At 40.7% G+C, this 25,896-nt stretch overlaps 2 protein-coding genes across 3 annotated transcripts in view; both read right to left on the reverse strand.

Annotated features, from left to right (window-relative positions):
- Positions 1 to 211: 211 nt before the first annotated feature.
- LOC310638576 (required for drug-induced death protein 1) lies at positions 212 to 16,437 on the reverse strand. Its single transcript, XM_083359753.1, has 2 exons — positions 15,490 to 16,437; positions 212 to 856 (listed from the first exon to the last, which is right to left on the reverse strand). The coding sequence occupies exons 1-2, from the start codon at positions 15,760 to 15,762 to the stop codon at positions 737 to 739; spliced, it is 393 nt and encodes a 130-aa protein (XP_083215879.1). The 5' UTR covers positions 15,763 to 16,437; the 3' UTR covers positions 212 to 736.
- A 3,541-nt stretch (positions 16,438 to 19,978) lies between these two features.
- The window catches only part of MARK1 (microtubule affinity regulating kinase 1), a 62,932-nt gene continuing 57,014 nt past the window's right edge, over positions 19,979 to 25,896 (reverse strand). For both annotated transcript variants that reach the window (XM_083371716.1, XM_083371715.1), the window contains exons 17-18: positions 25,740 to 25,784; positions 19,979 to 22,332 (exon numbers count right to left, since the gene is read on the reverse strand). In XM_083371716.1, the coding sequence (XP_083227842.1) occupies positions 21,978 to 22,332; positions 25,740 to 25,784 (400 nt within the window). In that variant the 3' untranslated portion in view covers positions 19,979 to 21,977. The remainder of the gene's footprint in view (positions 22,333 to 25,739; positions 25,785 to 25,896) is intronic.

The following is a 25,896-nucleotide window of genomic DNA, read 5'->3' on the forward strand; positions in this document are numbered from 1 at the left end:
GGTCCTATATGAAAGATTCATGCAACCAGATCTGTCTTAATGTTTTTTGGGGGGAGCAATTAATTTCTCCTTTGGAGTCTCCAATCTTCTCCAGCTCTTCTCAGTTGGTCTGCTTCTTGCAATGCTCCTCTGGTTGAACTTTTATTTTATTTTATTTATTTTAATTCCATTTATATCCCGCCCTTCTCCAAAGACTCAGGGCGGCTACAGATCCTAGCATGGCATTTTGGAGAAGCCTGTAGTGCTTGTATGTCAGATTATTAGCCAGCATTTTGATGGCAATGTGGTCGTGCCAAAAAAAGCAATTACTTCTCTTCTGTTTCTTTAATTTCTCTCCTTTTTCACTTTTGCCTTCTCTCTCTCTCTCTCTCTCTCTCTCTCTCTCACCATCCTTTATCTTTTCCTTTTTCCACCATTTTTTTGATTGGACTGATTAATTTCCCCAAGACTGATATACTTTTAAATCTGACCCAGTTTAATTAGTTTTGTATCTTTGGCATTATTCATTCTTTTTAATTGATAGGTATTAAAGCACTTGAAGAATCATGAAAACTTGAAAACAGCAAAACGTTTTACAAAAAATGCACAATCAGATCTATTTTCCTTATTCCTCCTTTGACAAATTGGGGCATTTACAGAAGATGAAGTGTATTGGAGCAAAGGAGAAGTGGCTACTCTCCTCAATTATGTTGTTGTTGTCTTTGTTGTCTTTTTTCCCCTCAGAAAGTAGTAAGGTCTATCGCACTGATGTACCCGTCCAAACAGCCAAGCCAAGTGGTGAAGAGTAGGCTCTGGCCAAACCCTGGAGGCCAAGGATCAAATAGCTGCATCCTTTCTGCAACACTTTGCCCACATTCTGAAAGTAGTGAAAGAACATTATTAGCATGAGGAAACAATTACCCCCACAAGACTACAGTTTAACAAATATCCCTACAGCCCAAAGATTCCAGTTCAGCTCGGTTGGCACAATTCTCTCAGATTCCTAGAATATCCATTGCTTGGGAAGAGCAGAGTTAGGTCAACACTTAGCCAAGAAGTTCATTGAGTCAACTTGATTCTATCAGTGTCTCTTAGGCCAACATATCTAACATCAGGGGTTATAGCTTGAGCTGCTTTCATGCTGGTTTGTTCAAAATTTGACTTTAAATGCCTGAGCCGTTGTTTATTATTGTGATGAAGCTTCATTGTTATGTAATTATTTTCTTTAAAAAATCTTAAATATTTTTATTTTCTATTTCTTTGCCTCCTTTTCAATTCAAATTCAATAATGTAAACTGAACAGTAAATCAACAAAATCATAAAAAAGCATAAAGACAGACAGATAAAAAAAACCATAGAGGAATAAATGTCAATTTCCATCAGATTCCCCAGGAAATTTCAGTGCAAAAAAAAAAGGCATGATGTTCTAGGACTAAATTTCATCAGTGAATATTGTGGTGTTTTGCATTGTGAGATGGTTTGGAAGGCAATGAATGGAATTTATCATAGCCAATAGCAGCCACAGGATCCTGGTGCTTTTGATGAAATAGTATTACATTGTAAACTCTGGTCATGCGTGCAATATTGGGACTCGTGGAAAAGTGGTGAGGCTTGCTGTGAGGCTTTCATTAGTTTGACCTTTTCTTTTGCCTCCCTTAACCCCATTGATCAGAAGACGAGCTGGAAGTGGGGAAAGCAACAACATAAAGTTGTTTAATATACAAATCCAGATGCCACACACACACACACACAAAGTATTGATTTCCCATTCTAACATATCACATTGCTATATTAATACAGCGGGAGGGAGGGGGGACTTTCCTCTACCCGTTCCAGTCAAGACAATCAGTACTAATTTACAGGATGGCTGGATTAGAACCTAAAACAGATCAAAATGATCTTTCCCTTTCCTTCTAAAGCTTTTCAAAGAGGAGCTGTTAAACACTCGGTCACTCCTCTACATCTATGCAAATATAAGCTATTATTTTATTGCACCTGTAAGGAAATGATTTCCTTAAAAGAGACAGGTAAAAAGGAGAATCAAAGCTGATACAAGGGGCAAAATTAACCCCCAGCCAAGGAAGGAGCCTCCCCTGATTTTGTTTCTGCTTAGTATTGCTGATGTTGGGCTCTTATGGCAAGGAAGGACCCATGGCAAGTGCCAAGAAAGGAAAATCCACATCCTCTGCCTCCTTTGATTCTAGTCTCTAGAGTGGATAGGGCTCAGGATCAGAGGGCAAGCACTGGTGATAGGATAACATGGAGTTAATGTTAGGATACATCTTCTTCTGAAAGGTAGCTGTCTTTGCAAAAGCATATTTATCATATTTAACTTGCTTGACAGAGTTTTCTCAGTTTTGACTAAACGCTGAACTATAAATCAATAACAACAGGCTGGGTTTTTCCTATAACACTAGGCTACATAAAAATTGGTTGCTCCATTTGTGGTGTGAATACTGCCATAGTGAGATTCTTTTTTTTCTGCATGTATCTAGTGGATACACGTAACAGTGCTTCATTCATATACTATCTGGCTTTCTTTAGGAAGGCGGTGTTAAGAAAATCAGAGTACACACCAACAGAGCAAAAGACAGTGGCGCTTTCTCTTTTTTTTAATTTCTGCAGTTGGGAGAATCATAACACAAGAATGTCTGTTTTGCCTTGTTATAGTGCTAGTCCAACAATACAAAAGAGAGGGTGTCATAAAACAATAGTACAGGAAATGCCCTGATAAGGTTCAGTGATCAGAAAATTGAGATATTAGCAACAATCAAGTCATCCCCTGTGTTAAGGGGTTACTGGCACTTAACAATCCCTGCAACGCTTAAATAGCAAGGATTCCAAGAAAGCATGTTTGTGGTCATGTAAAGGCGTGTCTGAGTTCTATCTTGCTCTGTTAGATAAAAGTGGAATGACTCAGGAATGTTAAGAATGTATGAGAAAAACAATACAAAAGCAGGGAGGAAAATTAACGCTAAAGGAACAAGAAGGAAGAAAAATATTGAGGTGGGTTTATCCTTTTTAAAAAATCTAAGATAGTCGTGGGTCAACATAACACTATCAATATTGCAGCAATGATAGAAAAAAGGGAAATAAGAAGATGGTTTTCTTTTTAACGCCTTAGTAATATAATAAGTAGCAAGATGACAGGATGTACATCATATAAAAGGTGTGATATATAAGATATAAAAGATACAAAATTATAAAATTTCTACAACAACACAAAACCACCAACTATTTGGACAAAACGGCCATTGTTAATTTTTTTAAAAGAAATAACCTTAACATGTAAATTTTGATTCCTATCAGCTAAGCCGATAGCAAGGGATTATGGGACCCATAATTCAGAAGGCCCAAAAGAAGTTGCCTGGACCTTTCTTTTAAAATAAGGTGGATAGGAAAATACACAAGATCTGAAACATTCACAAAACATCCCACTTCCTCCAATATAATCATCTTATGATACATCAGATGGCTCCAGCTGATGGAGCAAAGAGCACAATGGAGAAATCCAGGAGATACTTGAAAGAAAAATCCCTGGGATCCAAACCATTGCCTTTAGTTTAGCCTAAAAGGTACAAGATCAAACAGGCTGGTGGGCAGGTTTAAGAAAGAGGCCAAAAGCAATTGCAAGCTCCTCAGGAAACCTCTCCTTTACTGTGACTTCGATACAAGAATTGCACCTCTGTTACAAGAATGTATACAGGAAACTTGATTACAGGTAATATAAATGGTTTCTATGAATGAATTAGCTGGATAGGATCCAGTTATAGAACAAACCTAGAACTAAGGAGAAATTTCCTGACATTGAGAACAATGAAACAGTGGAATGGGCTGCCTTCAGAAGTTGTGGGTGCTCCATCACTGGAGACAGAATAGAATAAAGCTGGAAGGGACCCTGGGGGTCTTCTAGTCCAGCCCCCTGTTCAAGTAGGAGAATGTACATCATCTCGGACAGGTAATTGTCTAGTCTTTTCTTTAAAATCTCCAGTGATGGAGCCCCCACAATTTCTGGGAGTAAGCTGTCCCACTGGTTGATTGTCCTCACTGTCAGGAAGTTTCTCCGTAATTCCAGGTTGCTTCTCTCCTTGATCAGTTTCCAACCATTGTTTCTTGTCCTGCCCTCTGGTGCTTTGGTGAACAACCTGGCCCCCTGTGCCTTGTGGCAGCCCTTCAGATACTGGAATACTGCTACCATGTCTCCCCTATTTCTTCTTTTCTTTAGACTAGCCAAACCCAAGTCCTGCATCCGTCTTCATATCTTTTACTCTCCAGGCCTTTGATCATCTTCGTTGCTCTTCTCTGAATTTTTTCCAAACTCTCAACATCTTTTTTATGATATGATGACCAAAATTGGCTGCAGTATTCCAGGTGTGGTCTTACTAGGGTTTTATAAAGCAGTACTAATACCTCATGTGATCTTGATTTTATGCCTCTGTTTATACAACCCAGGATGTATTGGCTTTTTTGGTGGCTGCTGCACATTGCTGGCTCATGGTTAAATGATCGTCCACTAAGACTCCAAGGTCCCTCTCACAGTTACTGTTTTTAAGCCAGGTTTTGCCCAATCTGTACTTGTACCTTTATTAAATGTAATCAAATGTAAATGTAAAACTAAATGTAAAACTTTGCTTCTCTCTGCATTGAAACTCATTTTGTTGGATTGGGCCCATTGTTCAAGTTTATCAAGATCTTTTTGGATCCTGAGTTTGTCTTCTGGTGGGTTGGCTACTCCTGCTAGTTTGGTGTCATCTCACGAGTTCCCCTTCAATTCTCTCATCTAAGTCATTGATGAAGATATTGAAAAGTATTGGGTTTAAGATGGAACCTTGTGATACCCCACTGCTTACTTCTCTCCATGTGGATGTAGTGCTGTTGAGGACTACTCTTTGAGTACGGTTTGCCAGCCAGCTACAGATCCATCTGGTGGTGATGTTGTCTATTCCAGCTTTTTCTAGCTTACCAAGGAGTAGGTTTTGGTCTACTTTATCAAATGCCTTAATGAAGTTTAAGTATACTATGTCCACAGTATTTCGCTGGTCTATTAGTTTAGTCACTTTGTCAAAGAATTAAATAAGATTGGTTTGGCTACTAGTTATAACTTTGTTTGCTTCTAGTTGTTTGCAGATCTGTTTTTTGATTATCTTTTCTAGGATCTTCCTAGGCATTGATGTTAAACTGTTTCTCCTTAATTCTAGGTTGCTTCTCTCTTTTATCAGTATCCAATCATTGTTTCTCATCCTTCCCTCTGGTGCTTTGGTGAACAACCTGGCCCCCTCTGCCTTGTGGCAGCCCCTCAAATACTGGAATGCTGCTATTTCTGTATTTGTGCCTTTGGTTTTTCCTGCCTAAGTGTAAGACTTTGGTTTTCTCCACGTTGAAACTCATTTTGTTGGAGATTGGACAGCCATTTCTCTAGAATGGTACAGGGTCTGCTGCTTGTGCAAGGGGTAAGACTACAACACAGGTTCCTTCCAACTCTGCTATTCTATTCAACACTCCCACTATTGTTCAAAATGAATGAACCTTTATTGTCAAAGTACAACCATGTATACATTGAGATTGGCTGAGCCTCCCTTCGTGCCCCCACCCCCAACTTACAGTGACACAAACCCTCCATCTTATTACACCATGTGAGCTAATTGCACAACGCACCGGCCTCACAAGTCAATTATGCATAAAGTTTATAAAATTATTTCCCGTTCAAGAGCCTAACAGCCCATGGATAAAAGCTGTTCTTCAGCCTGTTGGTACGACTGGCTATACTCCTGTATCTCCTACTCGATGGTAGGAGAGTAAAGAGATACCATCCAGGGTGTGAGTCATCCCTGAGAATTTTCCTCACTCTTCCAAGGCAGCGAGCCCTGGTGATGTCATCCAGTGGTGTCAGGGGACAGCCCACAATGTCTTGGGCTGTGCTCACCACCCTCTGTAATACTTTCCTATCCGCGGCTGTCAGACTAGCATACCAAACCACAATACTGTACGAGAGGACACTCTCTATAGTAGACCGGTAAAAGAGGGTCATAAGCCGTTGTTCTACCCTGTTCTTCCGCAAGACCCTGAGAAAGTGAAGTCTCTGTTGGGCCTTTCTGGCCACCTGGGTTGTATTAACTTTCCAGGTCAGATCTTCGCAGAGGTAGACTCCCAGAAATTTAAAGGAGGAAACTTTCTCCACCCAGTCCTCCCTGATGTAAAGTGGGGCAGGTTCCTCTTTTTTCCTCCGGAAGTCTAGCACCATCTCTTTCCTCTTGCCGATGTTCAGGTGCAAGTTGTTACAACACCATATGGATAATTTTTTTTACCTCCACCCTGTATGCTGTCTCATCCCCACCTGTAATAAGACCCACCACGGTAGTATCATCTGCAAACTTAATTATCGCAGTAGATGGGTCGGATGATACACAGTCATATGTGTACAAAGAGTACAGGTAGGGGCTAAGCACACAGCCCTGTGGCGAGCTGGTGAAAGCTTCAGGGGGGTGGACAAAGCAGACCCAACCCTCACTGTTTGTAACCGATCCCTAAGAAAGTCTTGAATCCAATCGCAGATGGAGGGGGGAAATTTCAAGTCAGTCAGCTTTTCAATGAGAGTGCTTGGCAAAATGGTGTTGAAAACCGAGCTATAATAAAAAAAAGCATCCTGACATAGCTTCCAGGTTTCTCAAGATGACTTGCTACAGAGTGTAAAACAGTAGCTATGGCATCGTCTGTTGACCTGTTCCTCCTGTAGGCAAATTGATGTTTATCGAAATCCAGTAAGAGGCATGTCCTGAGATGTTGGAGAACCAGTTTTTCGAAGCATTTCATGACTACAGACGTTAATGCAACAGGTCTGTAGTCATTCAGGCACTCAACTGCAGTTTTCTTGGGGACTGGGACAATGGTAGCTGCCTTCAAGCATGATGGTACACATGCCGTTTGCAAGGAGATGTTAAAAATCCTTGTCAGGACCCCTGCTAATTGGTCGGCACAACTCTTAACCACTATCCCCAGCACCCCATCTGGGCCTGCGGCTTCACAGCCTTCAATAAAGTTCTCACTTGGTCTTCAGATAGGGTGATTTGCTGAAAATCAGAAGGCAGGCCAGCAGAGGCTACAGGATCTGGTCTTTTTACCTCGTAGTGAGCAAAAGATATTCAGCTCCTCAGCCAATGAGGCATCGGTGTTAACCATGCTCCTTGTACTCCCCTTGTAGTTGGTTAAATGCTGCAGTCCCTGCCACACTTGCCTCGGATTGTTTTCTGCTAAGTGGTTCTCCACCTTGTGTTTATATTGCTGTTTTGCCATCCTAATGCCTCTTCTAAGATTTGCCCTGGCCTCTCTGTATGTGTCCCTGTCCCCTGCCTTAAAGGCTCTCAGGAGTGTTCGTAACTCTGCAGTCATCCAGGGTTTACAGTTCTCGTAAACTCTAATGCACTTTTCTGTTGTTACACTATCAGTGCATGTTCTAATATAAGAGAGTACGGCATCTGTGTATGCATTCAGGTCTTGATCTTTGAATACACTCCAGTCAGTGGTTTCAAAGCAGTCCTGCAACTGGCTGAGAGCACCCACTGGCCAGGTTTTGACCCTTTTCGTGACTGCCTGAGTTCTTTTCCTGAGAGGGACATACTTTGGGCACAACAGGAGTGAAAGATGGTCAGATGTACCCAGGTGGGGGAGAGGGAAAGCTCTGTATGCTTGTTTCAGATTAGAATACATGTGGTCTAAAGTGTTCTTCCCTCTGGTGGGAACTTGCACATACTGTACAAACTTGGGGAGAACTGTCTTCAGACAAGCTTGATTGAAGTCCCCAGCCATGACAAGAGCGCCCTCTGGGTGAGTTTGCTGCTGCCTGGTGATGACATCATACAGCTTGGAAAGTGCAGTGCTGACATTGGCATCAGGTGGAACATCAACAGCTGTAATAATTACCACAGTAATTTCTCTAGGCAAGTAAAAAGGCCTACATATGACAGTTATCAGTTCCACATCTGGGGAGCAATATGTGTAAACTAATCTGCTGTTGGCACACCAGTCACAGTGTATATACACACAGAGTCCTCCTCCTTTGCTCTTACCGGAGCCTTTATCACTGTCAGAGCAGTGAATGACTCGGCTTATCAGCTCCACTGCTGCATTCAATACATCTAGATGTGGCCAGGTCTCCATGACAACCATCACACAACATTCACGGACAAGCCTGCTTGCTGCCAACTGCAGCTGTAATTCGTCAATTTTATGGACGAGGGATCTGGCATTGCTCAGAAGAAGACTCGGCAATGCTGGTCTATGAGGCTGCTTTCTGAGTCGAATCAGTATCCCAGCCCTGCAGCCACATTTTTGCTTTCGCTCCTTTCTCTTTCACTTACGTCGTCTCCTCCCTGGCCCGAAGACAATCCATGGAGATCCTGGAGGCCTCGCTATGCAGTTCGGTATGTTATGGGACTGCTGAAAATCGCTGGTAATTCCAGATTGCCTTGCAAGCCCAATGTTTAGCAGCTCTATACATGTGTAGGCTAGTTTAGCCCCTTGAACTACACTGTGCACACTCATCCATACACACATTAATCCACACACCAGTACTGGGAGCTCAGGGCCGCTGCGTGTGAATGCACCGCCATCTTGTAGCTCAAACTGAGCTAGTTAACCTAAATTCAGTAATATTCTGAGTATTTTGCAATACACAGAGATTATTGAAAATCTCATGGCTAGGTGCCAATTGTAGGCCCCAACAGAAAAGACACAACTTATCTCTGATATTGATGTAATTAATAAAGCTAGGAGTAAGAAATAAGTATTCAAGGGGAAGGCTAGAGAGTAACATTCAATTCCCATAAGACCCTGTGCTGAGAATGAATTCTGAACTAAATATATTTCTAGCTCTATATTCTGATTGGTGGATTGTAATACAAAGTACAGCCTAAATCCAGAAATTTGCCTGCCTTTGGATTAGAGTACTGTATGCAAATATCTCCATATCTCTTTAAAATTGGAGTCCCATTTGCACACTATAGGAGTCAGGGGAATCTCAACATGCTGTGCAGAACTCTAAACAGTACAAATAACTTAATTAATCCAAGGGGAGTTAAAATTTAATCACACACAACAATTTTTTAGGGTCTAACTCCATCTCCAGATTAATTAATCTTCTTGAATTGCATGAAATACTTTTTGAGAATTAGTTAACATTCCTCAATTCTAACACAATATACTAGTGTTTCTTAAACTTTTTTCTCTCAGGAACCTTTTTCACTTTTAAAAATGATGGAGGGTCAAAAGCTTTTGTTTGTATGAGTTATATTTATGGTTATTTACTGTATCTAAAGTGATGCATTCACTGCTGCTGCCTCTTTTCATGATTATTTGATGGAATTTTATTATTTATATTATTGTTCAACATAAGCTGGCAAATAATTTTTATTTGGAAGACCCCTAATAGGAACTTGCAGAACTCCCAGGGGTCTTAGGATCATAATTTACGAAACACAGTCCTAGATAAATTCTAGAAAACCTTCTTCTTTGATAATGTTCATACCACAAACAGGTAAAAAAGGGAAGCAATGGGTGAGGGTATTTGTCCTCTCCAAACAGAAAGATTAAAAGAGCAGGAACTTGGGTAGCAAATGTGTCAGTTGTCCAGTAACTTGGAGGATTTAAAATAATGGTTGTGATATGGCAGATAAAGCTGTCTATGATCCATGCTACTGGTAAACAAAGGTGAATCTGTTGAATGGAGAAGGAGATGGTTGGGTTTTCTCCATTACACAAACTCAACTATGGTAAACTGTCTTTCAAGGAATACTGAATTGTAGCCAGACATATCCTCCAAATGGCTCAACTTGTCTCTATCTTTTCTTCTGTTCAAAATAGAGGAATCTGAAGCCCGAAGAGTACATTGATCTATATAAAAGCTGATGACATGTAAGGCACAATTGCTACTTTCTCCAGTCTAGCTCAAGAAAATGACTGAAGCTTCAGTTTTAGAAGCAATTGTGTGCCACAGGAAATGCTTGATTACAGCCCAAACAATGAAGCCCTGATCTCAGCAAGGAGCAAAGTCATGTTCTAAGAAATGGCATGCCTTTCTTTTGTGGTTACTTCCATATGGAGTACAGCAAAAGTTTTGAAGCAGGACATGAATACTTTATCAAGAGCATGAGCATACAAAACCACAGAACCCAAATCATTTTTCTTTTGGTGGCTACAATTGCTAAATCAGATGATCTGCATACAACAAGCCAACCATCTTCACTATGCGAATCAAAATGCTGAATTCAGCTGATCACTACAATAGAATGGGCAATCCCAGAGCTGCATGCATCTCCAGCCCCACTTATTTTGCAGCCGTCATGGCCTTCTGAAATCACAAACTGTGGCATGATTTCCAAACAGAAAACTCTGGAAATCTGTGGTAGTTTAATATAGCTGAACAGCAAAGAAACACCCAAGAACATCTGCTTCCCTAAACCAAAATAAGAAAAATGTTGGTAAACTCTGGGTCACCCACTTACCATCATCGCCTTGTTAACTGTACTCTTCAGAAAATGCTAATGCAGCCCCCCGTTATCAAAAAGTAACTTCTGTCCTTCACAAATTGCAATGGTCATGGACAACCCTGTATTTGTTCTGAAAGCTTTCTCGGCCTGGTGCTCTATAAACCCTCAAAATCTTGGCCATTGTAGCTGAAAAAGGCTGAGCTGAATTGTTATTTGAAAGAGATCAAGTTGTGCAAACATGCTTTAAAGTTATTCTCTCATTGCTTCTTTTTATTTCATTGAATGATGATCAATGTGGGGTTCCAGGTAGCACTGGAGCACAATTCATATCATTTCTTACCATTGGTTATGCTGACTAGACTTGTAGGACATTAGACTTCAACAACATTTACTATATTACACATGGATCATCACTAGATCCAGATTCAAATTTCTAACTCCAGCCAAGAAGTTAAGTGAGTGATCTCAAGTCTTCATTATCTCTCAGCGTGCTTTGTAGACCCTAAGGCTTCAAAGGCTTGTAAGGAAAAACAAGACAGGAATAAACTGCCCCAAGTTCCTTGGATATGAAGAGCCATATGAATGGAAAAATTAAATAAACAGCAGGAATAAAATCTGAAATGGCTTCTCGAGCAGTAATAAGTTAATGCTGATGCATTCTCTTAAGTTGCCATCTAGAAGCTGTTCTGAAAAGGAAGCGCCTGTTTTGCTGCTATTGTAGGAGGAAGATGCACACTTTCTGCTAACTGAAGCACTGACAACATTAAGATGCCAAGAAAAAAGCAAGAGAAAGATAAAAGACATCTGCTGTCATATGGATTTGGTTAGAATCTTTTCCACACAGGAATGACACATCCCTCTATAGATCACTAGGTAAACATCAACGTCACTTTCTAGTTTCTTTTGAAGAGAAAAAAAAATACCAGCCAACTCCCACGCTGTATATAACAAGCTCTCTGTTTTTCAGAGATCATCCTCATTCTGTTGCAGGGCTCCACAGAGTGCCTAAAACATCTCATATGCAGATTCAGATAAATAAAATTGCATAACATATTTATTTAGACCTTGCTGTCTCTATACTGCAATACACTTCGTGTAGTTCACTGTAAAAAGAAGTTAGGTTCCCATGTCTTAGGAGCATACAATCTAAATAGACATCTCTTCTATGGGTCTACTATCTTTGCATTCTCTTGGAAGAATAATTTATTTTGTAATTCTTTATTCTATTTTCACTTATTTTACTTTTTTCTTCTGCGCTGCATGATTTTCTCTCCCCTCATCTCTGATTCTTCCATAGTCAGCAGTCACTGAAGCATAATATGCATCAGCATCTGATGCATTTTTACTTTCATATACGTCTACACCTTCTGATAATACTTTCATTTTTAATTAAATCTACATCTGTACATCTGTAACGCACACGCCAAGTCTTCAAAAGCACCTGAATTACAAAGGTTTTAGTGCAGGAGTAAACAATTCCTTGATATGTTTGGTTTTCATTTATTACGGCATAAATTTTCATAGGCTACAGTCCAATTTATTATATCGGTGGACACTTCTGAAGACTTTGTTTCTGTCTATCTCTGTATTGTGACTATAGTTGTCTGTTTGTCTGTGTGTGTTGTGAATACAGACTGCATGCCATACATCAGGCTCATACTCACATCCCCATGAGTGAAAAATAACTTTCTGTCAGGTACACTCAGGGCAGATCTGCACTTTATGCTTGGCCCGTTAAGAGTACTGTACAAACCACTCACCCCTTCCTGCCTACAGGATTGGATGAAGCTGTTCTCCTGTTCCCAGCCTTTTGAACATGCATTCTGTTCAAAACTATTTTCCAATCTGACCTTTCTTAAGCCCTTCAGAGCAGATGGCAGCCAACACTTAGTCCTGTTCTAGTAGGAGCCCCAGACCGTGATTGGCAGCAGTGCTTGGCATACTCCAGTGGTCGCTGGTCACTGCCCTGGGCAGTCATTTCATCCTGGGCTGCCAGGCTGCTATGTCCTCTCCCAGTCAGCAGTCTCCACCTTGTTTTTTTATAATCTTCTAATTCATCAAGTAATGGCTTTAAGTCAATGAACAATCCTCAGTCCTAGAAGCTCTTGCTCCTTTCAACCCTTACATCTCCCGGTGGCATCCTTTCCATTTGTGCTCAGCCTGAGTGGAACCAGCTTTTTCCTCCCTCTGCCCACAGGACTGCCAAACTTTCCTTCTCTTTATGTTTCAAATAATGTTGCTACTTAATTTCTCTAAAACTGGGTTACAAATTTGTGGGAGCAACCCCCCCTCAGCATTTTCCTCATTACTGTATCATTTAAAGCTGCAGTATAAATATAACATGGGGGGTGGGAAAGGAGGCCACATAAGTGTCAAAAGAAATAATTTGGGAAGCGGGGATTGATGGCATCTATGTGGGTAAACAACTGGGAAAAGCAAATGCAAGGCATAGGAAATAATGGAAAGAAAGGCAGCCACTGATAGATACAGTGAAATCTGCCTTTCCTTCCTGGCTGGAAGTGTAAGAAGCAGGAAATGATCAGCCAGGTCTTGCAGTGGCTGTCTGATACCCTATATTCCTTTGGCCTGAAGTCTTTTTGACTGTCCTACTGAGTGACTGTTCAAAGTTACAATGGTGCTGAAAAAGTAACTTTAGACCACTCCTTGCGTTTATGACCATCAAAACATCTTCATAGTTATGTGATTGCCATTTGTGCACTTCACAGCTGGTTTCCAACAAGCAGAATCAATAGAAAAGCTGGCAGTAAAATTGCAAGTCCTGGTCACGTGATACCTTGCTTAATGATCTCTGGTGGCTCGATTAATGACCAAGTGGAAAGTGATGTCATCAGTTGCAATCACTTGAGGTTTCACTTGTCAACTGCATAACTGCATCAGTTATGGTCATTAAGCGAGGACTACTTATACACACCATTAAGGTGAGTGAAGCAATGTCCATCAACAGGAGACACTTAAGGGGCAGCAACAAGGTGTTGAAGAAGAAAGCTAGGTTCTGTTTAGTGGCCTTCACAGGACTTGGTTCACTGACTCAAGGAAGGTGTAGTTATGATGAGAGGACCATAACAATGTCAAGAATTTCTAACTTCCAGAGTCCCACTGCAGTAAATAGGATTGAGGATTTAACCAACCTCCTCTCCTTGTTTCTGAAATAGAAATTATATCCTAGAGTGGCCTTAAAAACAGTTTCTAAAAACTCAGTCATCATTTCCCTTGTTACCATCCTGCAAATACACAAGGCAGGGGAGGAGAAAGTGGGCTAAAATGTTAGAGGTAAGCCTTCCTCCATGTTGGTACTGATCCATATCTAACCATCACCATTTTGTTTTTGCATGTGCCAAAAATAGGAAGGAACTGACTCAAGACATGATAACTGCAATCCAAGCCATCCAGTGACCACTCTTTCCTGCAGAGATTTTTAAAATGTTAATTATCCATTATTATATACATTGCAGATCTGCCAGGTATATGTAAGTAAATTTGCCCTTGGGAAGAGGCTGGCTCAGTGGCATTACAAGATGACCAGCTTAATGTGTGGAAGATGCTGCCAGTTAACAATCCTGAAAGGAAAATAAATAAATAAATTTCAGCATCCACTGAGTTTTCAAAAGCTGTTAAACTTCACAGTCTTTTCCTTCACAAAGTCACAAACAAAAGGAAGGAAATCTGTCTTTCACTTGAACTCCCCCCCCCCCCCCGTGGAACATCCGCTTGGAAAGTGAACAGAAATTTCGACCTGTCACACCTTTCCTTCCTCAGAATAAACACACACACACACACACACACACACGCACACACACACACACACACACACAGTGTCCGCTTCCTCAGAAGGCTTCTTTCAAAGGGCAGCCAGTCCAAGACCACGTCAGTCAGTCGCTGCTCCCTGGGAGGCTCTGCTCATTCACCTTGGCTCTGAGAAAACGAGGAGGGGGCTTGTTGGTCAGGACTGCAGTCCTGGCCATTTGGTGATCACTCTTTGGATACCTAAGGGGCACGATCCCAAATCTTCTTTGCCTCCAGCGGTTCTCGGAATAGGAAGTTGTCCTCAAAATCCTTGCACTCCCTGAAAGAGGAAAGTAACTAGTCCCTGAATTCAATTTCACCTTTAAACTCTTGATAACAGAAAGGTGAGGATCTGTCCCTAAACCAACACCCGTAAGCACTACAAATCCTGCAAAGTTTTGCGAGTTATTTGTCCCTTTTTCTCTTAATCCCCCTTTTCTCTTCAAGGTGCTTGACCACAGCCTGGATTGGGGCAGTACGTGGAAGATTCTCAGTCATCCAAGTAGAGTTGTCTGGAAGTTGAATCCTGGCAACTGGGCTTCTTTTGGTGTTGGTTCAAAATGTTTTGCTGCTCATTCAGCAATTTATATAAGCAGATAAAGCAGCGAAACTTTGGAACACACACACACACACACAAAAGAAGCCCAGTTGCCATGACTCAACTTCCAGATTGTATCAGATGACATCACAGCAATGTTCCAACATCTCAGGTGCTGCCACAAAGAAGAGGGGGTCAAGGTATTCTCCAAAGCGCTGGAAGGCAGGACAAGAAGCAACGGATGGAAACTAGTCAAGGAGAGAAGCAACCTGGAACTAAGGAGAAACTTCCTGACAGTTAGAACAACTAACCAGTGGAACAACCTGCCTCCAGAAGTGGTGAATGCTCCAACACTGGAAGTTTTTAAGAAGAGACTGGACAGCCATTTGTCTGAAATGGTACAGGGTTTCCTGCCTGAGCACGTTGGACTAGATCAGGGGTCTTCAAACTTGGCCCTTTTATGACTTGTGGACTTCAACTCCCAGAATTCCTCAGCCAGCTTTGCTGGCTGAGGAATTCTGGGAGTTGAAGTCCACAAGTCATAAAAGGGCCAAGTTTGAAGACCCCTGGACTAGATGATCTCCAAGGTCTCTTCCAACTCTGTTGTTTTGTTCAGCCGCTTCAGCGGGGAGGACAAACGAGGAGGCTCCCCGAGCACCCGAAGTCCCGCACGTTCAGTCTTCTTACCTTGCCGTATTTCTTAAGTCTCCTCTTGCGCGCCTTACTAGCGCGCTCCGTTTTCCGTGGCGGCGGCGGCTGCTCGAGAGGCTGGTACTTGTCCGGGAGGGCGGCAAACGCCACCGTTTTGGAGGCGCAGCCAACCTCTTCTTCAGGGTGGTCCTCGGGAGCCCTCGGGGCCTCTGCTTCCCGCTCTTCCTCCCGCTGGAGGATGGAGACCTTGTCCTCCGCGGGGCTGCGCCGCCGGCGGAATTTGGCCCTTAGAGCGCCCGCCATGGGCATCGCTTTCGAAGTCTTTCCTCCCCGCGTCTCCCCGAAACAGGCCGCGGAAGTTCCCTTCGCAGCTGAGCCCGACAACAGGTGGAGCTCCAGGAGACAGGCGAGAGCGAACCTCTGTCGGGTCCCACAGCCAGGAGACGGGGAGAGGCGGATGAGGGAAGGCCCTTCCTTACTCTGGGCAGGGATTTTGCCAGCGCCCCGCCAGAGTTCAACGTTCAGCCTCGCGTTGCATTGTTGACACTGCCAGCCAGCGCGGCCTTGCAGGCTCCTCCGGGAATCCAGCCTAGGAATCCGGCGCTGGAACTTTTATGATCAGGCCAGGAAGGAAAGGCCGGACTTTTTTTTTTTTTTTAAATGTCCGCTTGCTGAAACCTTTTTTTTCCCACCGCATACGAAAGGGATTTGCTTTGGAGTAGGAAGAGTTGTGGTTCCAGTCGCCCTACTACTCTTCCCCACCCCCGTTGTTTTTAAACCTTTGACTACGTAACCCGATGGTTTCAACTTTGTAATAGTAAAACTTCAATTAACAAGATTTGGTAATTAAAAGTTAAGAAACCACTTTAGACTGTCTGCAGTTATAAAGGCCTACTTGAAAATAAAGAGCCAGTTTCTCGGTGCAGTTCAGAAACAAGAGAAGTTCTTATGTCTGGGGACACCAGGTATACATACCTTCCCAATTCGCAAAGTATTAGTAAAGGTAAAGGTTCCCCCGCACATGCGTGCTAGTCGTTTCCGACTCTAGGGGCCAGTGCTCATCTCCGTAAGAGCCAGCGCTTGTCCAAGCACGTCTCCGTGGTCATGTGGCCGGCATGACTAGACGCCAAAGGTGCACGGCTTCCCACCGTGGTGGTCCCTATTTTTCTACTTGCATTTTTACGTGCTTTCGAACTGCTAGGTTGGCAGAAGCTGGGACGAGTAACAGGCGCTCACTCTGTTATGCGGCAGTCGGTTTTCGACCCGCCAAACGTAAACTGAGAATTTAGAAATATTTAATGGCTTATTCTTCAGAAGCTGCTTTGAGGTCAATTTTCAGTCAAGGTGGCTATGGAGCCAAACCACAAAATACAGTGCCACAATTACTGCTATTTTCTTGCCATTTCTCCTCAGCTAGTTTTATTTCTTCTAAGTATCTGCGGTGTATGTAAATTGTATATACTTTGCTATCGGTATGTGGTCTTGCCTCTAATAAGTAACCTTGTTGATCTCATCAAAAAAAAATAAAACCCAGTTATTATTTAAAATATGAAGAACCTCATGAGTGACTTATTAATATGTCCTCTTGCAATACGGAAGTACTGAATGTTTTTTTTAATTAAGTTTGATTTCTTAAGTACCAGATAAGCTCCTGATACTTGCTTTATTGGAAAATTTATTGAATGAAAGCAATAAAATAGTTCGTTTTTGTTCAACACTTTCACCTGTCCAGTTTAACCTACATTTCTACTGTTTTTGGAGGTTTGTTATCCAAGTACTAAACAAGGTCATTTAGCTTCTACACTGAGGAAAGTGCTACCACCTGCTGAGGTTTTCATGTTTTTGGACTGCGCTTCCAAGTGTCTCTAGTCATTTGTCCATGTTACATGGATTTGATGCTAGTTCAAATCAAGGTTTTAAAATATTCTCAAGCAGGGTGTAGATTCTTGTTTACTCCTGTAATTGCTTCGCTTCCTGAAAATATCAAGAAATCCAATTATCTTTTACAAGTCAATAACCCTTTGTAAACAGTTTTTGATTTGATTTTGACAAATTTTGTCCTGACAAAATTTAACTTAAAGAAAAAGAGAAAAGAAATTATATTTATGAAACAGGAGGCTCTGTTAACAGGTTAGTGGCTGCACAACGGCTAAACTAGACCTGTCATTAATCCACATTCTGGCTAAACTAGACCTGTCATTAATCCACATTCTGGCTAAACTAGACCTGTCATTAATCCACATTCTATTTATTATGCAACAGGCAGGCTAGGGAAGCCTGAGCAGCTGTTCCCACCACTTTCTATTTACATAACAAACAAACCAAGAGGCTGGTTAATTGAATTCATATAATCAACACTCAAGCTTAATTTAGCCCTCATGAAAGAACTCAGGGGAATAAAGAAAAAAGGAGAAAGACTTGGAATAAATACCAACAGTCTTTTTCAAATTTCTACAGTGTGCTTTCCATGCAGACTGCAGAGATTTATAGTCATGTTGCCTGTCTGAATTCCCACAAGTCATCTAGCAATAACAAAATTCAGTTTGACATATATCAATGCACAGTATCTGTAAGAAATTTGTAGTACTGTACTACAAACAAACTTCCATGGCTTTATGTTCTATCTTATATTGTATGCTGATTGTTTCTTTAGTTATATATCCTGCCTGCAGTTTATTTGCAACCTTCTGATTTCTTCAGACATAGTGTAGGAATTCAATAGAGTAGACCAAGTATGTCCAATGTCCAACTACATTAGAATTCCTAAGTACTAAAATATCAAGAATTACACATTCCCCCCCCCCCGCCCAAAGGAACCATCAGTTAAAGTGCTACAAGGAGCAGTTCAGTTTCTGATGCTCATTGCAAGAAAATGTCTACTTACTGTACAGTCTGAGGTTGAATGAAAAGACACAGACCTGATCTTTTGACTTAAAATGCTCAAAATAGCTTAAAACAACAGTAGGCATCTGGTAACTGCAGGTGAACTGCAAGTTCCTTCTGTAAGTGTGGAGCCACGGCACACTTTGATGTGTGGACCTAGGATACCTGTACAGGTAGTCCTTGACTTACCATCGTTTGCTTAGTGACCAAAGTTATGACAGCACTGAGAAAAGTGTTTTACAAATGGTCTTCACTCTTATGTCTATTGTAGCTTCCCCGCAGTCAAAATCGGGGCACATGGCACCCAGTATGTATTTACAATAGTTGCAGTGTCCTGGGGCCACATAAGCGCCATTTACAAAATGCCCAGGGGTTTCCAACAAACAAAGTTAATGGGGGAAGTCATATTCACTTAATGACTACATGATTCACTTAACTGCAGTGATTTGCTTAACAGCTGCAGCAAAAAAGACTACAGTGCGGCAAAACTGTCTTAACAATTGTCTGGGTGAGAACAGAAAATCTAAGTGGTCACTGAATTAATGGAGCTTTATATATTTTATAAACTTTTTAAATCTGTTCAACCTCCACATTCACTTCCAATATCTGTAACTTGCACAGGTTCATCTAAAAGTAAAATAAGTATTTTTATTATATGAAAGGAAATCCGTCTCTCAAAATGTTACTGTTGCTCAGGAAGGTGTAAAAAATGAGAGTGGCTCCCTATGCTGCTGATGCAGAAGTCATCTTATCTAATACGTGAAGCAACTAGAAGAGAAAATCCTCAAATATTTGTGAAGCCCTTCTAAGCAATTAAAACTGTATTTATCCAAAGCTCAGTGGTGTCGTTTTCCAAAAAAGGCAAATTCTTTAAGCCAAATGTCTTGATTCAGCTTTATGGCTATAATTATTCAAGCAGTTGCTTTGTATCATTTTGGAGCAATCAAGGCAGGCTACACTGAGATGATGTGGAACTTATATAGTTACAAAAACTAAACTAGTGAGGTAAATCTAGTTAAATGTCATTTTAAAATGAAGCCTTTTATAATCACTATATTAATGGCTATTTCAAACTCACATTATTTCTCTGTACAAATCTTTTGTCTGGCTAGGCAGATCTCTGTTGTTTATACTGAATGTTCACCAATGCCTGGAAAGAATGCATGGAACAGTTACTAACAAGTGCACACTTGCTCTCATAATATAAAGAATTTAGACTATGATGTTTGCACCTACATTTAAAGCCAGTGGCAACTTTTTATAAGACTTCTGCATGATGTAAGATGAAACATCTGCTTAATTAAATTACAATCTCCCATATAGATTTCAGATGTTTTAAGGCAGAACTGTTATACAACTTGGTTTCGGCTCACCAAACTGAAAAAAAACAACATTCACTCTGGTGTGCATACTATAGCTATTCTACTGGCATGAGTTTCCACATTGTATGAAGTTAAAACCAGCCAATTAACATTACAATTTAACATTATGTACAAGCCAAAGAGTTTTTGGGGCTGTGGATTGTAAAGAATGTGGCTTTGGTGATCAAAAAAGCCCATAACCAAATCCATACTAAGGCATAAATCTGATGTAGATTGTCCCAAGTTCATTTGTACCGTTGTGTTTTATTTCTATTGTTAAACTTCAGAGTACTTTGATAATGTGGTGTACGAATGTGATAACTAAATCTTTTAAAAATGAAATTAATTAATGTAAGAACCTGGACTTACAAAACTGATTTACTTCTAGAAACAAAAGGTAGTGCATTCAGGCTAATTTTATACAGACATTTTGAAATGAAATTTTTGATAACTCTGCAAGTCTCATAAGTCATATAACTGAAGCATCATGGGAGCATCAGCAGTCAGTGAATGGGTGAACAGATGGATGAATATAGAATATTCACAAATCTCTAAACTTCTCCCGATACAAAACACGAAACCACTAAATCTTCTCTCCCCTTTCTCACAATCCCTTTGTGAACTGCACACCAGAACATCCAGTACAAATTGCTACGTAAACAGTAAGGCAACATGTTTGATAGTATGGAGATCTGTTCAAGTAAGTTTTTAATAGAGTGCACCAGTGAATGTGAATTAGCATGACTTTCATTTTAAAAAAAAGTTTAAAGGAATACCAGATAAAAAGGAACACAGTTCTTTCTGACCAAAACACCATCTGTCTCCTAAGGCAGTACATGTTCACTGCTGAGCAGAACTGTTACAGAAGAGCTACATCACAGTACAGTACAGCATCTCAAGTCCATCTGTCAGAAGCCATTCTCAAATGGCACATTTAGCTACACTTACAGCCTTCTAAATTCAGGTTACAGAGTTTACCACATTTTTTTTGTTTTTTGCTTTTAAATAAAGTGATAATTTGGGGTGATTCTTCTAATCTTTATAGGAGTGTGCAGATGGGGCCATATGTTGAAGTTACAGAAATTACAACATTAAATAACATTGCACAACCAACTGCTATGATTAATTCAGTACAAGATAATATTAAAAATGTACCATGTCCTAATGGTTTTGCAGTTTGAATCACTAATTATGGAGTTTCCTTACCTAGGCAACTGCCTGCACACAGCTGCACTTCACAGGTATAATGATTTATAATAAATACAAGAAAGTGGGCAAAATATTCAAAACTCAAAGATACATGGGAACAGAATTTATACAATCACATCAAACAACGTAATAAACAATCTAGGCTTAAAAGTATATGAAGATCCATGTATTCTATGGGGGGAATTATTCTAAAACCAGTTAATTCCTGAGGTGGCATTTAACATTAATCATAGTTTCACAATTCTTGTGCTATGAAAATTTCAGTATGAAAGTAGCATTTTCACAAATTGGGAATTGTAGTCTTCTGAAGGTAGCAAACTATATTTCATACTACAATATGGATATATGATGCATATTTTTACTCTAGTGAATCATTTGATCCAAGAATCTAAGGACATTTAAGATTGCAAATAAAAGTAATCCAACATTTTACTTTATTCCCCAGTATGTTTCAGAAGCCATTTTCTTCACTAAGTGCCAACACTGTAAACTTGTTTGCATTTTTTTCTGAACTAAACACTGTTTCATAAGGGATGGTAAGGGTGAAAAGGAGAAACAGGAGGAATCCTGTGTAGACTACACGCCAACTTTGTTTTACTGAATTTATATGTGGCTTGTTAGAAAATAAAATTGATTAAGCTACACTTCTGAAAACCATTTTTGTGCATTTTTTAAAAACTATGGACAGTTTTTTTTTAAAAAAAAGCATTGTAGAGGTAAGATTTATAAAAACCACCAAAATGGGGGGAAAAGTCTAGAAAGAAATTTTCAATTCAAAGTAAACATACTTCTGTGCTGATGTCTAAACAACTATACAAGGTCTGAATTTAAGCCTTCTTACTATACAACTTTAGGAACATAAAATGAACAGAATGTTCTATGTACTTACCTGTCTTTTTAATGTAGGTCATACAGAATTAATTTTTACAATTCAGAATAACTATGTATAACCTTATTGCAATAAGGACAATCTCTACATGGGGAATTTCACAGGCCAATCATATTAGGCATAACCAGTACATTCAAAACATAAGCTTGAATCTTCCCTGATCCCAGAAATGTTATTTCTCCCTACAGCTTAAGCTCATTTGCTATTTTGGACGCAATGTTTTTAAAGGCAATAGAAGTTCCCGATATTCGCTTGAAGCGGACTCCATTGAGTGAAAGGCGTGGCAATTTACATACTTCCATCTCCCACTGAACAAGGCTATCCTGTCGTGCATCCCCATGAACACAGAAAAGCAGGAATCTTTCTTTTTGCTCGTAGTCACAGTTGTTAGCATCTAATACTTTTCTAATTTCTCTCATCATATCATTTGGGTCCATGGAACTCGTTGTTTTCATACTCCAGGTGAACCTCAAAGACCGTGGCTTGGAATCTTTGCCATCTTCTTTTTCTCTTTCTTTTGGTTCCCCAGAAGTACTCCTGAAAAGGTGAATAATATTTACACCCAAACAAAGCATTGGATCAAAATATCTTTTCAATTACAATCTTGCTACTAAAAATAACAGTTTAACTCCAAAGGAGACTTCTCAGCTGTCACCAATTTAGCGTTCTTTAGAACTGACCATCTGAATTCTGTACAGAACTTCAAAAATACACAAAACAGAAGAGAAAGAAAGCATGCTTAAAAAGCAGCAGGAAAAGGCAGCTACCCTGTTATTTTCTAAAAATTTATGTGTATACCTCTTTATTATGGGGGTGTATTTTGCCAATTTAAAGATGTAGATAAAAAAACAAAGATAATAATTTAGAATGCTTTTCATTTTTCTTTTTGACAATAAAGTCTTAAACAAATAGTTTGCTCCAACTACACAGGAGAGTAATTCTTGTTACATTACTTTTTTTTTGGGGGGGGGGAATCTGCATCCAACAACTGCAAGGAATTGTTTTGTGCTATAAATAAAACACCAGAAATAACAGTAGCCCAAGTGCATTGTCCCAAGTAGCACGGTGTTCTTTGCATCTTCTGAGCAAATCAGAAGTATTTGTAAATTGAGCATTCAGTAGGAGAGAGGTGGTGAACCTATGGCACGTGTGCCAAAGGTGGCACTCAGAGACCTCTCTGTGGGCATGCGCACCATTGCCCCAGCCCTGCCTCCCCCTGTGGCCCCCTCACCAGCAGCCCCCTCAGAGGAGTCACCCCTGGGCGTGGCCCACGCAGACCAGCGCAGCCAAGGACATGTCATCCAAGCAGCAGGGTCAAGACTCCACCTTGCGCCCTGTCGCAGGCAGATGATGCTGCAGGGTGTGGGTGGAGGGTATGGCCGCCATGATGCTGCAGGGCCACCTGGGCGATCTGCTGTGGTGGGCCATGGAGGTGGTAGGTGGCCCTGCGGGCAGGCGGGGTGGGGGTAGAGTGGGTGGGGCGGGGCAGGGGGCGGAGTGGGGCAGTTTTGGGGCACTTGGTGTCTAAAAGGTTCGCCATCACTGCAGTAGGATAAATGACAGAAAAAATGATCTCCCTGATATTCAGTGTACTTTAGGCATCAATTAACACACCACATTTATTGATTTATTTGAAACATTTATACAGCCACTCATCTTATATTAAACTCTGGGCAGCTCCCATTCCTCCCAAAAAACATGACATTTTATGAATTTTAGGTTCTGGAGCTTTGTCAATTTGGATATGAAAGAAACACAACTGTTAATCGACATCAGAATTATTACTCAATATATCATGCCTTTGTAGACTCCTGGGCGTGGGGTATGGAGACAACAGATTTATTTCATTATAACATTCCAGATTAAATTTTAGGGATGATTTAAGCTTTTTTGTTTTTAACTTTTGTACTGGTTTTAATACCCTGTAAACCGCCCTGAGTCCTTTGGGAAAGGGCGGTATATAAATTTAATAAAATAAAAATAAATAAAATAAATAATGGGTTAACATGCCTTGGATAAACAAAGGAGCTTCTTGCCCTTTTGAAAGCAGCCCACCTCAACCACAAGCACATGACAAGCCACCCCCATAGCAAATAGCAAAAGAATTTCAGGAAAAGTGCATTTGGCAAGGATCTGCGCTGAAGAAAGAAAGAAGATTCCAAGGTGGATGCAGAAGCACTTGTTGGTTTCTTCAGATCTTTTAGTGTTCCGCCGAGTATTGCTTAAGCACAAACAAGTCATCATATGAACTTGACAGCATTTTTCTATTAAGTTATGGGGTTCTATCATGTGAAGAGCTCTTTTGTCTCTGGTGGTGCTGATATGTCTACAGACAGAACCCACAAGACTGAACAGTGTTAGCATAATCTATAGCACATGCAAGGATTAAAGCTGGAATTATTCCAGTTGTCTCATACTATTTCTACAGATACAAAAGGAACTCTATCCTTATTCATGTGGCTAAGAGTTATTGCCACTTATATGCACTTTTGTGCATTAGATTAATGACCACAGCAGCAGGAATTTTGAACTCAATAAATTAAGCCAGAGATTAACAACATGAAAGTTTATATATTAAATGTGTCAAGCGCCACCTTCCATGAAGTATTTAGGAACTATACAACATTCATATAGCTTGCATATCCCAGCGTGAAAAAGCAACTCTTAATAAAACGTCCAACCAAACACACTGTCACTAAGAAAGGAGTGCTTGCTCAGATTCTAAGAGCAATTTCATGCACAGACTGTTTAACATGCAGTGCGACTGTGTGGCCCTTGGCAGAAACCAGAGGTGCACAATTTTCTGGGACCAAGAGTTGCATTTGCTTTTGGGGACTGCATTCCAAAATATGGTTGGAGCTACCGAAAGGAGCAGACAGAGTATCTTTAGTTTAATTCAAAATGAATTACCATTACAGTGACTGTGTTATATGATGTGTTATAATATGATCAATTTTCATGTATTTAATATTACTTTATGATTCATTAACAATTCTACAATATGATGACATTTGAACACCATGGTCTTTGGGGGTAACATGCAACCTTGGGGATCTTCAATTGTGCATCCCTGATCAAATCCAGAAGCCCAAGTAGGATCTATGGAAACTAGCTCAAAGGCATTTACTGACATTAATTATTAAAAATGGTATCGGTCTAGATTATTTCTCTATATATGCCTGCATTAAACCAAAAGTGACTTGCCTGAATGTTAATAATTTTACTTAGTATTTGCAGAGAAGCAGCAAGTACGGCCAGAGTGCTTATTTATTTAGATGATTTAGGCCCTCAGCTTATGGTTGGAAAGACAATGTAGAGCAACACTCTGACCTTGGAAAGCCTTAGAACAGGGGTGTCAAACTCAATTTCATTGAGGGCCGCATCAGCATTGTGGTTGCTCTCAGGGGGCCGGGTGGGTATGGCCAGGGTGGGCGTGGCCTACTGGGTGGGCGTGGCTAGAGTGCGAATGGCTTACTAGGTGGGCGTGGCCAGCTCTACATCGTTCGCATCAAGGGTGCCTATGGGAGCCTGGGCAGGAGTGGGACAGATCTGAGGGTCTCTGGCAGAAGGAGGGTCTCTGGGCCAGGGCCAAGGCAGTGGGGGCCGTTCCCTCACTGTTTCCAGGATGGCTTTGCGGGCCACATGAAACCACTTCGGGGGCCGGATCCGGCCCCCGGGCCTTGTGTTTGACATGTCTGCCTTAGAAAGAATTCAGCAGTCCATGCTAGGAACTGCTGTATACGAACCTGCAGACAATTGCTGCTTTTATAATAATTATTTAAAACAATCGGATTTAAAGAAGAAGTAAGAAACTCAACTCAAGTTTAATATTTTAAAGATACAAGTTATCGAGAGATTTTGCCATTAGTTTAAAAAGCTTTCAGAATCATGAAATTTTGAGCACAAAGGGACCCAGCAGCGAAGTATTAATAGTGGCTCCTCACCTTGAGGTGTCGGTTCTGCCACTGGCTTCGCCTTCATTTGGATCCCTCAAAACAAAGTCAAGGTTAAGATTTTAATAAATGAAGGTTAAAAATAAATTAGTCAAGAACACCTGCATCTAGAACAACATTTAAATTACTGATGAACAAATATTAAGCA

Source organism: Vipera ursinii (assembly GCF_947247035.1).
Source record: "Vipera ursinii genome assembly, chromosome: 1".
In the NCBI taxonomy this organism is placed as follows: Eukaryota; Metazoa; Chordata; class Lepidosauria; order Squamata; family Viperidae; genus Vipera; species Vipera ursinii.